The sequence below is a fragment of the Rhinoraja longicauda genome, chromosome 35 (assembly GCF_053455715.1).
Source record: "Rhinoraja longicauda isolate Sanriku21f chromosome 35, sRhiLon1.1, whole genome shotgun sequence".
Classification (NCBI taxonomy): domain Eukaryota; kingdom Metazoa; phylum Chordata; class Chondrichthyes; order Rajiformes; family Arhynchobatidae; genus Rhinoraja; species Rhinoraja longicauda.
In genome coordinates, this window is record NC_135987.1 from 14,125,165 (window position 1) to 14,137,400 (window position 12,236).

At 47.7% G+C, this 12,236-nt stretch overlaps 1 protein-coding gene across 1 annotated transcript in view; it reads left to right on the forward strand.

Moving 5' to 3' along the window:
* unc5b (unc-5 netrin receptor B) overlaps positions 1-12,236 on the forward strand; it is a 264,063-nt gene that overhangs the window by 179,596 nt on the left and 72,231 nt on the right. The window contains exon 2 of the mRNA XM_078428604.1: positions 1,388-1,609. Coding sequence (XP_078284730.1) covers positions 1,405-1,609 — 205 coding nt within the window. The 5' untranslated portion in view covers positions 1,388-1,404. The remainder of the gene's footprint in view (positions 1-1,387; positions 1,610-12,236) is intronic.

The window sequence follows — 12,236 nt, forward strand, 5'->3', positions numbered from 1 at the left end:
GTCGTACTGGTTTATAGGTTAAATGGCTTTGGTAAAATTGTAAATTGTCCCTGGTATGTGTGTAGGATGTGGTGTTGGTGTGTGAGGATCGCTGATCGGCACGGGCTCGCTGGGCCGAAGGGCCTGTGTCCTTGCTGCATCTCCGAACTAAACTAAAAAAAAAAATGATTGTATTTTCACAACCCCGAATATTGTGCCTTGGAATTGCAAAAAAGTAATGATACTTTTTTGCCATTCCCACTTCCATTGCCAGTGCCTCCAATGCTTCAATGGTCGTTCATTGTCACGTGCAAGTACACTTTTTCGAAATACGGTGAAATTCTATTTTGGCATACATTTGAAGGTGTGGGGAAAGAATTGTTAAGTGCATGTTAAAGGGAAGCAGTAGGATATCGTTGGGAGACACAAAATGCTGGAGTAACTCAGCGGGACTCAGGCAGCATCTCTGGAGAAAAGGAATGGCGTAATGTTCAGGCTGAAGAAGGATCTCGACCCAAAACGTGGCCCAGTGTGGGTGTGTGTGTATGCACATGTGTGCATCCACATGTGTGTGTGTGTGTGTGTGTATGTGTGTGTATTTATCATACCCTGTGGATGTGCCCTCTTCAGAGAAGCAGGGGTAAGAAACATTACTGAGAGGAATGAAAAGGCATCTTGTTTGGGCAATGAGTAAGGTGGGCAGAGAGAGAGAGAGAGAGAGAGAGAGAGAGAGAGAGAGGGGCAGTTAATCTGCTGCTATTGCTGCCGCAGCTCTTTCTGAATCTCGGGAAAGAATGATAGGAGCCATTATTTCACACGGGCCGAGCTGTTGTTGAAGGACAAACAGTGCAGTTGACAAGCAAGCACTCTTTAGCTGACAGGCGTGCTGTCTCTGTGGGCGGTGCAGGGAACGACACACTGACTGCCTTCGGGGTAGATGGAGGGAGTGGGAGGGAACGCGAGACCGGGCCGGGAGGGCAGCGTATATGGTTGACGTGACAACTCTTCGGATGGTTAACTTCCCTCAGTTTGGCGGCCTCCAAGGTGCAGAAAGAACCCATCTTGAACGCCGCCATGAATGTGTGTCAGCTGACTGACTGCAAATACCAGCAGTAGAAAAGGGCATGTGGCCCTCGTTGGCCGAGAACTTAAACGAAACAATTTTTTTCCATTATCAGAACTGAAAGATACTGTAAACACATTAGGCTGGAGAAAATGTGCTGTGCACTTGTTATGACACCAGACTTGATTGATTAAGTGCTGGAACTCTCTGTAACTTCTACCACTATCTCAGGATAATGGACGGCCCTTATGACTAATCTCCTGTAATGGAAATTAAATGCCGCTCAGTTATACTGTGGTGAGATACTCATTGGTAATCCCCGTCCCTCTCCTTGTAACCCCACAGGGACAGACTATGGTGATATGCTGCCTGAGTCCTTTCCGTCATCAGCTGCCGAGCCACTGCCGCGGTTCCTGGTCGAGCCAAACGATGCCTACATCGTAAAGAACAAACCGGTGGTGATGACTTGTACCGCCACCCCAGCAACACAGATCTACTTCAAGTGCAACGGTGACTGGGTGCACCAGAAGGACCATGTCACTGAGGAGAACGTGGATGAAGTCACAGGTAAGGTTTTGGGAGTGCGTCCTAGGTTCACCAGGCTAATTCCCGGGATGGCGGGACTGACATACAATGAAAGAATGTATAAGAAAATAACTGCAGATGCTGGTACAAATCGAAGGTATTTATTCACAAAATGCTTGAGTAACTCAGCAGGTCAGGCAGCATCTCGGGAGAGAAGGAATGGGTGACGTTTTGGGTCGAGACCCTTCTTACGATCGCCCAGTCTGCGTTGGGTCTCGCCGATGCATATTGAACAACGGATACAGTAGATGAGGTTGGAGGAGGTGCAAGTGAAGCTCTGCCTAACCTGAAAGGACTGGACAGAGTCGAGGGAGGAGGTGTGGGGACAGGTGTTGCATCTTCTGCGGTTGCAGGGGAATAAGAAGGGTCTTGACCCGAAACGTCACCCATTCCTTCTCTCCCGAGATGCTGCTTGACCTGCTGAGTTATTCCAGCATTTTGTGAATAAATACGATGAAAGAATGGATCACCTGGGCTTGCATTCACTGGAATTTACAAGGATGAGAGGGGATCTTACAGAAACTAATAACAATATTAAGGGATTGGAAAGGCTTGATGCAGGAGAAATGTTCCCTCTGTTGGGGGAGTCCAGAACCAGGGGTCACAGTTTAAGATTAAAGGGTAGGCCATTTAGGACTGAGATGAGGAAAAACATTTTCACCCAGAGAGTTGTGAATCTGTGGAATACTCTGCCACAGAAGGCAGTGGAGGCCAATTCACTGGATGTTTTCAAGAGATAGTTAGAAATAGCTCTGAGGGCTAACGGAATCAAGGGATATGGGGAGAAAGGAATGGGGTACTGGTTTTGGATAATCAGCCATGATCATATTGAATGGTGGTGCTGGCTCAAAGGGCCACATGGCCTACTCCTGCACCTATTGTCTATGTTTCTATGTTTTGCACCAGGAATGAGTGGGATAACCTCTGATGAGCGTTTGTCGGCACTGGGCCTGTACTCGCTGGAGTTTAGAAGAATGAGGGGGGACTGCATTGAAACGTACAGAATAGTAAAAGGCTTGGATAGAGTGGATGTGGAGAGGATGTTTCCACTAGTGGGAGTCTAGGACTGGAGCTCATAGCTTAGAAATAAAGGACGTTCTTTTAGGGAGGAGATGAGGAGAAATTTCTTTAGTCAGAGGGTTGTGAATCTGCGGAATTCTTTGCCACAGAAGGCTGTGGAGGCCAAGTCAGTGAATATTTTTAAGGCGGAGATAGATAGATTGATGTTTGATTAGTACGGGTGTCAGAGGTTATGAGGAGAAGGCAGGAGAATGGGGTTAGGAGGGAGAGATAGATCAGCCATGATTGAATGGCGGAGTAGACTTGATGGGCCGAATGGCCTAATTCTACTCCTATCACTCATGACATGACTTATGAGCTTGTGAACCCACTGAAGGCTCCTGGATATCCTTACCCACTGAACACCCGTCTTTCCCCTCTCATTGAGAAGGGTCAGAGGTGCAAGCCTGACTGTCTACCTGACACGTGCGTCACAACGGTGCAGCTGGTAGACAATAGACAATAGACAATAGACAATAGACAATAGGTGCAGGAGTAGGCCATTCAGCCCTTCGAGCCAGCACCGCCATTCAATGCGATCATGGCTGATCACTCTCAATCAGTACCCCGTTCCTGCCTTCTCCCCATACCCCCTCACTCCGCTATCCTTAAGAGCTCTATCCAGCTCTCTCTTGAAAGCATCCAACGAACTGGCCTCCACTGCCTTCTGAGGCAGAGAATTCCACACCTTCACCACTCTCTGACTGAAAAAAGTTCTTCCTCATCTCCGTTCTAAATGGCCTACCCCTTATTCTTAAACTGTGGCCCCTTGTTCTGGACTCTCCCAACATTGGGAACATGTTACAGCACCGGAGACCCAGGTTCGATCCTGGCGCTCGGGTGCTGTCGGTGCGGAGATTGCACGTTCTTCCCGTGACCCTCCAGGTTTCCTTGGGGTGCTCCGGTGTCCTCCCACGTCCCAAAGACGCGCAGGTTCGTAGGGTAATTGGCCTTTGTGAATTGTCCCTTGTGTGAAGTGAGCGGATGCAAAATTGGGACAGCATAGAAACGATTGTCTCGATGATTATTTATTTATTCGTGCGATCGCACAACTGTTTGCCAATAGCGAGCAAAGTTTATTGCCACGCCGTTGGCCTCTGCAAGATCCTTCACAGTGCGTGTGTCATGCAGCACGTCACAGCTCAGGAGATGTCCCATAGTCTGGAGGCCCCGTCCACACTTGCAGTCTGTCGCATCTTCAGTAGATCCCCACTTCAGCACGTTCGATGATGGTTGGCATGGACTTGGTGGGCCGAAGGTCATGTTTTCAGGCTGTATCTTTTAATTAATCAATTAATTCAGTATGTCGTGACTGAAGAAGTGCCACACAGTTCGAGCGGGCTTCTCTCCATGAGGTATTCGCTTCTATATTGAAGAGTAGAGGAATTCATTCATTATCATATCATCATATCATATCATATCATATATATACAGCCGGAAACAGGCCTTTTCGGCCCACCAAGTCCGTGCCGCCCAGCGATCCCCGTACACTAACACTATCCTACACCCACTAGGGACAATTTTTACATTTACCCAGCCAATTAACCTACATACCTGTACGTCTTTGGAGTGTGGGAGGAAACCGAAGATCTCGGAGAAAACCCACGCAGGTCACGGGGAGAATGTACAAACTCCTTACAGTGCAGCACCCGTAGTCAGGATCGAACCTGAGTCTCCGGCGCTGCATTCGCTGTAAAGCAGCAACTCTACCGCTGCGCTACCGTGCCGCCTATCCTGGGCACCATCAACCAATAGACAATAGACAATAGGTGCAGGAGGAGGCCATTCGGCCCTTTGAGCCAGCACCGCCATTCAATGTGATCATGGCTGATCATTCTCAATCCCCGTTCCTGCCTTCTCCCCATACCCCCTGACTCCACTATCCTTAAGAGCTCTATCCAGCTCGCTCTTGAATGCATTCAGAGAATTGGCCTCCACTGCCTTCTGAGGCAGAGAATTCCACAGATTCACAATTCTCTGACTGAAAAAGTTTTTCCTCATTTCCGTTCTAAATGACCTACCCCTTATTCTTAAACTGTGGCCCCTTGACCAAAAGTCAGAAGCAGTCAATCTGATCAATATTTGATTGCTGTTTATGGGATCTTGTTGTGTACAAGTGGCTGCCTCCTTAGTTTAAAGCTACAGTGCGGAAATAGGCCCTTCGGCCCACCGAGCCCGTGCCGCCCAGCGATATTAACACCACCCCACACACACTCAGGACAATTTTACATTATACCAAGCCAATTAACCTACAAACCTGTACGCCTTTGGTGTGTGGGAGGAAACCGAAGATCTTGGAGAAAACACGCAGGTCACGGGGAGAAAGTACAAACTCCGTACAGACAGCACCCGTAGTCTGGATCGATCCCGGGACTCTGGCGCTGCAAGCGCTGTAAGGCAGCAACTCTACTGCTGCGCCACCGTGCCATCTTGCAGTTAGAGTCATACTGTCATACAGTGTGGAAACAGGCCCTTCAGCCCAACTTGCCCACACCAGCCAACAAGTCCCATCCACACCAGCCCCACCTGCTCGCATTTGGTCCATATCCCTCCAAACCTGTCCTATCCATGTACCTGTCTAAAACTGTTTCTTAAATGTCGGGATAGTCCCAGCCTCAACTACCTCCTCTGGCAGCTTGTTCCATACACCCACCACCCTTTGTGTGAAAAAGTTACCCCTTAGATTCCTATTAAATCTTTTCCCCTTCACCTTAAACCTATGTCCTCTGGTGCAAATGGGGAAATGGGGAAAGCAAATCAACAGGCATCATTGGTAATTTAAAGTGTAGGAAGGAACTGCAGATGCTGGTTAAACGGAAGAGTAACTCAGAGTTACTCCAGCACTTTGTGTCTATCTTTGGTGATTTAATGTTCTTCCATTTGAAGGCTTGGTGAGACAAGAGTACTTTATGTCACCACAGTGGTTGAGTAATAGCCCAAGACGCCATGGTTCTGAGTCATTGATTCAAAGACATGAGTTCACGTTTCATGATGGCAACTGGGAATTTAAATTTAAGTAATTGTAAATTGTAAATTGCCCCTTGTGTGCAGGGAGTGAATGAAAAAGTGGGATAACATTGAAGTGGTGTGAACAGGTGATTGGCATAGAGTCGATGGGCCGAATGGCCTGCTTCCATTCACCATCTCCGAACTAAACAGAACTATGTTTATGATTTGGCTCCTACTCCTTGCTGCAAGGGGCAGTGGGGATATTAACCTGAGCCTCCTAACCTTGAGTCCAACCTTGAACTCTGCCAGAGTTAAAGATAGACACAAAATGCTGGAGTAACTCAGCGGGACAGGCAGCATCTCTGGAGAGAAGGAATGGGTGACGTTTCGCGTCGAGACACCTTCTTCGAAAGATCAGTCTGAAGAAGGGTCTCGACCCGAAACGTCCCCCATTCCTTCTCTCCAGAGATGTTGCCTGTCCCGCTGAGTTACTCCAGCATTTTGTGTTTATCTCTCCCGTGTAAACCAGCATCTGCGGTTCCTTCCTAAGCATTATTCCTGTGCCCCTCGTTCCTGCACTCAACGTTCCTGCACAGGCCAGGTGCAGTGAACTCTCGCCAGTCTCGGGCGAGTGGAGGTAACTCTGGCTGGTTTTATCCACCCGACAGCCCTCAGGCGTTCACAGTGGAGATTTTGCACAGACCGCACTTAATGTTACACACCCTAGTTTGCAGCCGGAGCTGATCGGTGGGCAGGGCACAAGCGGGCGACCGCTTAAACTGAACGCTAATGTCTGTTTATGTTACGTGCAGAGCTCGGCAGCCTTTGAACAGGCCTATAATTACGCGTTCTGTCTCCACAATGTCTGTTCTCGAATGGTGCTGCTAGCGTGTTTCTGCTGAGATGCGATGTTTTTTTTCCCTTGTACATATTAAGTACATATGTTTTCATTTAATCTCTGCTTCCTGTTTGCTTAACAAGACAGAAAAAATGTAGTCTTTATAAGTAGCACTTATCTCCCCTTTGCTAATTAACTTTCTTCTTTCCAACCATAACAGATACCGAAAACTGCCTCCCTGTATTTAACAGCAGGGGTAAGATGGCAGAGACTAAAGCATAGTTGGCCACCTAGCCCTTCATGTTCCACCCTCTGAGAAGAGGCTTTTCAGTTGGAGTTGCTGGCTCCAGATTCCCTTCCCCCTTCCCCCTTCCCCCTCTTCTTGCACAGATTCCATCGTTGTGAAAGTGCAGGAGGAGGCTTTTCACCCATCTAGCCTATGCCAGCTCCAAGTAGAGCATGCCTGACAATACCATTTCCACAGTGGTACAGCTGGTAGAGCCGCTGCCTCACAGTGCCAGAGACCCGGGTTCGATCCTGACATCGGGCACTGTCTGCGCGGAGTTCCTTGTGACCGCGTGGGTTCCCTCCAGGTGCTCCGGTTTCCTCCCACACTCCAAAGGCGTGCGGTTTGTCGGCTAATTGCCCCCCTGTAAATTGCCCCCTGGTTTGTATGATAGAACCAGTGTGTACTGTACGGTGATCGCTGGTCGGCGCGGACTCGGTGGGCCGAAGGGCTTGTTTCCACACTGTATCTCTAAATGAAACTCAACAAAACTAAAAGAATGTGTCATCCATGGACTGCATACAACAGGGAATCAAAGCTGCTCTACACAGAATCTACCGGCACACGGCATGGATCAAGAGACCCCCTTCTGTGTTGGATCATTCTTTGAAATGCTGAACAATTGGAACTGCACCTTAGGTTATGTATCGCAAGAACACAACAAAATAGGAGCCCACCTGGTCTTTCAAGTTTGTCTCCCCGTTCCGTATGATCACGTCTGATCTACGCTCGACTCAATGCCTCGTCTGTGCCAATTCCCCATAGCCATCAATTACCTGATCTTTCAACAAAAAAAATCTATCTCCACTTTAAATACCTCTCATGATACAGCCTGCACAAGGAACTTGGTCGAGAATTCAGGAGATTCACCACTCTCTGTTTTACTTTAGTTTAGTTTAGAGATACAGCGCGGAAACAGGCCCTTCGGCCCATCGAATCCGCGCCAACCAACGATCCCTGCACATTAACACTATCCTACACACACTAGGGATAATTTTACATTTATACATTGATACCAAGCCAATCAACCTACAAACCTGCACGCCTTTGGAGTGTGGGAGGCAACCGGAGAAAACCCTCGCAGGGACAATTTACACTTATACCAAGCCAATTAAACTACAAACCTGTACGGTTTTGGAGGAATCTCGGAGAAAAAACGAAGATCTCGGGGAAAACCCACGCGGTCACGGGGAAAACGTACAAACTCCGTGCAGACAGCACCTGTAGTTGGGATCAAACCTGGATCTCTAGCGCTGTAGGCGCTGTAAGGCAGCAACTCTATCGCTGCGCCACCGTGACGCTCTGCTAAAATTAATTTCCATGTATCTCCAAGGCAACGTGCAATTGCTCCCACTTATGAACCCGCTGAGGCATTGCTGAACATGTTTGCAGATGCTTTCAGTAGGTATAAGCTCAATATATCAACACATCTTCCTTGTCTTGTGATCTTAAAAAGGGGAAAAAACTTTTAGTTCCTCTGAACTCTCGTGCCCAGCAATTGGTATTTGGCACATCGAATGAGAAATAATGGGCATGAGACAAAACATCCATAGTCAGCACAAGAAGATAGGGAGGTCTAAGTCTAACTTACAAGTTCCTGAGCTGGGAACTGAATTCACAATCTTAAGAACATCACAAAATAGGCCACTCGGCCCCTCAAGCCTATCCCTCAAGCCCATTTTACGATTTCATGACTGATTTATCCCAAACTAAGTTGTTTCGGCAGAGCCAGTTCCCCTCTGCCCTCAATTTCAAAAATGTTACCTACTAATTGTCCCTAGTGGGTGTAGGATAGTGTTAATGTGCGGGGATCGCTGGGCGGCGCGGACTTGGTGGGCCGAAAAGGCCTGTTTCCGCGTTGTGTATATATGATATGATGATATGATACCTCTTTAAAGACCCCCAATTGTCTGGCATCTTTGCCCCTCCCCCGACGCAGAAAGTCCAGAGATTGACCACCCTCTTGCACGAAACGTTATACCCTTGATCTTGTATCTGCACACTGCGGACGGCTCGATTGCAGTCATGAATTGGCTTTTCGCTGACTGATTTAGATTTTTTAGATTTAGAGAGACAGCGCAGAAACAGGCCCTTCGGCCCACCGGGTCCGCGCCGCCCAGCGATCCCCGCACACTAACACTATCCTACACCCACAATTTTTACATTTGCCCAGCCAATTAACCTACATACCTGTACGACTTTGGAGTGTGGGAGGAAACCGAAGATCTCGGAGAAAACCCACGCAGGTCACGGGGAGAACGTACAAACTCCGGAGAAAACTCCTGGAGATCACACAACAAAAAGCTTTACGCTGTACTTCGGTACACTTGACAATAATAGACTAATAAAGTTGCCCAGAGAAGGGTACAGCACAGGAACAGGCCCTTCGGCCCACAATGTCTGTGCTGGACATAATGCCAAGTTAATCTCCTCCAACTGCCTCAACCATGTACCTCCATTCCCTCGATAGACACAAAGTGCTGGAGCAACTCAGCGAGTCAGGCAGCATCTCTGGAGAAAAGGAATAGGTGACGTTTCGGGTCATTAGACAATAGACAATAGGTGCAGGAGTAGGCCATTCGGCCCTTCAAGCCAGCACCGCCATTCAATGTGATCATGGCTGATCATTCTCAATCAGTACCCCGTTCCTGCCTTCTCCCCATACCCCCTGACTCCGCTATCCTTAAGAGCTCTATCTAGCTCTCTCTTGAATGCATTCAGAGAATTGGCCTCCACTGCCCTCTGAGGCAGAGAATTCCACAGATTCACAACTCTCTGACTGAAAAAGTTTTTCCTCATCTCTGTTCTAAATGGCCTACCCCTTATTCTTAAACTGTGGCCCCTGGTTCTGGACTTCCCCCAACATTGGGAACATGTTTCCTGCCTCTAACGTGTCCAACCCCTTAATAATCTTATACGTTTCGATAAGATCCCCTCTCATCATAAATTCAAGTGTATACAAGCCTAGTCGCTCCAGTCTTTCAACATATGACAGTCCCGCCATTCCGGGAATTAACCTAGTAAACCTACGCTGCATGAGACCCTTCTTCAGACTGAAAGTAGGGGGGGGGGAAGGGGGGGGAAACATCCCTTCATGATTTGCTTACTTCTCTCACTAGTAGAAACATTTGACATCTACCCTGCCAAGTAACCCCACCCCTCTACGCTGTTCTGTATCTTCTGTGGTTCAAAAAGATCAATGCCTATTTTTCTAAGCTGCAAAGAATATAGGTCCCACCCTGGCCACTCCCTCTTCTATAGAAGTGTGAAAACGCACACCCCCAGATTCGGGGACAGTTTCTTCCCAGCTGTTATCAGGCAACTGAACCATCCTACCACAACCAGAGAGCAGTGCTGAACTACTATCTACCTCTTAGATGACCCTCGGACCATCCTTGATTGGACTGTGCTGGCTTTACCTTGCACTAAACATTACTCCCTTATCATGTATCTATACACTGTAAATGGACCGATTGTAATCATGTATTGTGTTTCTACTGACTGGTTAGCAAGCAACAAAAAGCTTTTCACTGTACCTCGGTACACGTGACAATGAACTAAACTGAAACTGAACTGAAAGGTTTAATAACATGAACTCTTGGGCCAGGTAAGAATAGACTAAACCCCAGTAACAGAGAGGAGCAAAATTTGTCCCCAGTCTATTCCCTTACACTGAACGCAATCTGCAAAATTCATGCATGACGATAATGTAATTGTAAGATAAGTTAACGAGCAGCAGAGGTGGGCAGGCTGGTGAGGGACTAGTAAAGTGCAGCAGTTCTCTGGTGTACAGTTTCAATGGAAAATGTCAGACATATCAAATAACCAGCTCTTTATTTACTCAGTGCAGAGACCCAGAAACATTTCCCAAAGCTAACCGTCTCTAATGTATTTTAGATTTACTCTAATGGATCCGGTCTCAATAGGTCAGTACCAGCATAAATAACCAGCTTTGTTTCTGCCATTGAAGCCCTTCCCTCAAGCAGATCTACTTTCAATTAAGGTCCAGAAATTGCCTTATTGTACAAACATTCGGCAAAGGCCTCCCAAACTTTCCCTGCATTTAATGATTTTGTTGGAATAGCAGTGAGCAGCAATCCATTGTGTGTGAGTGCGGCTGCTTTAACCTCCAGTGCTGCAGTTATCCTTGTTCCCCTCAGAGACTCTCGATGAAGCCCACCGCTTTGACCAACTCTTTCCCTTAGTCTGGGAGCCAGGTTTTGACTTGCTCATACACCTGCAGATGTTTTACCATGGTATAAGCACTGTATAAACACAGAGCGAGCGAGTGAGTGTGTGAGTGAGTGTGAGAGTGAATGTTTTTTGGTGTGTATGTGCATGTGCGTTGGTGTGTGTGTTAGTGTGTGTGTGTGAGTTGGTGTGTTTGTGTGAGTTGGTGTGTGTGTGTGAGTTGGTGTGTGTGAGTTGGTGTGTGTGTGTGTGCATAGGTGTGTGTGCATTGATGTGTGTGTGTGTGTGTGTGAGTTGGTGTGTGTGTGTGCGTTGGTGTGTGTGTGTGAGTTGGTGTGTGTGTGTGTGTTGGTGTGTGTGTGTGTGCGTTGGTGTGTGTGTTAGTGTGTGTGTGTGTGTGTGCATTGATGTGTGTGTGTGTGAGTTGGTGTGTGTGTGTGTGCATAGGTGTGTGTGTGTTGATTTGTGTGTGTGTGAGTTGGTTGTGTGTGTGTGTGTGTTGGTGTGTGTGTGTGTGCATTGGTGTGTGTGTTAGTGTGTGTGTGTGTGTCAGTGTGTGTGTGTGTGTTGTGTGTGTGTGCATTGGTGTGTGTGCATTGGTGTGTGTGTTAGTGTGTGAGTTGGTGTGTGTGTGTGTGTGTGAGTGTGTGTGTGTGCATTGGTGTGTGTGCATATTGGTGTGTGTGTGTGTTGGTATGTGTGTTAGTGTGAGTTGGTGTGTGTGTGTGTGCGTTGGTGTGTGTGTGCGTTGGCGCATGTGTGTATGTCTTCCAGTAGCTTTCAACCCATGAGGTAGAAATATGTCCTTAGGCCCTTGATGTCCATGTTGACCATCAGATATCCATCTATCCTAATCCCATTTACCAGCACGACATATAATGGTGACATCGTGTTTCCTCCTTTACAAGAGTGGCTGCATTCAAACCATGTCAAATATATGCAGGATTTGTTGAAACATGGACAAGGCCATCAATTAAAATAGAATAAATCAGAAAATTGAATTGAATTGATAGATACAGCATGGAAACAGTGACCCGCTGAGTTCACAACGACCATCGATCACCCTAGTTCGATGTTATCCCACTTTCTCATCCACTTCCTGCACACCAGGGGCAATTTACAAAACCTGCACGCCTTCGGGATGTGGGAGGAAACCGGAGCACCCAGAGAAAACCCACGCGGTCACAAGGGGAATGCACAAACTCCGTACAGACCGCACCCGTAGTCAGGATCGAGCCTGAGTCTCTGGCGCTGTAAGGCAGCAACTCTGCCGCCCTGCCTTAACC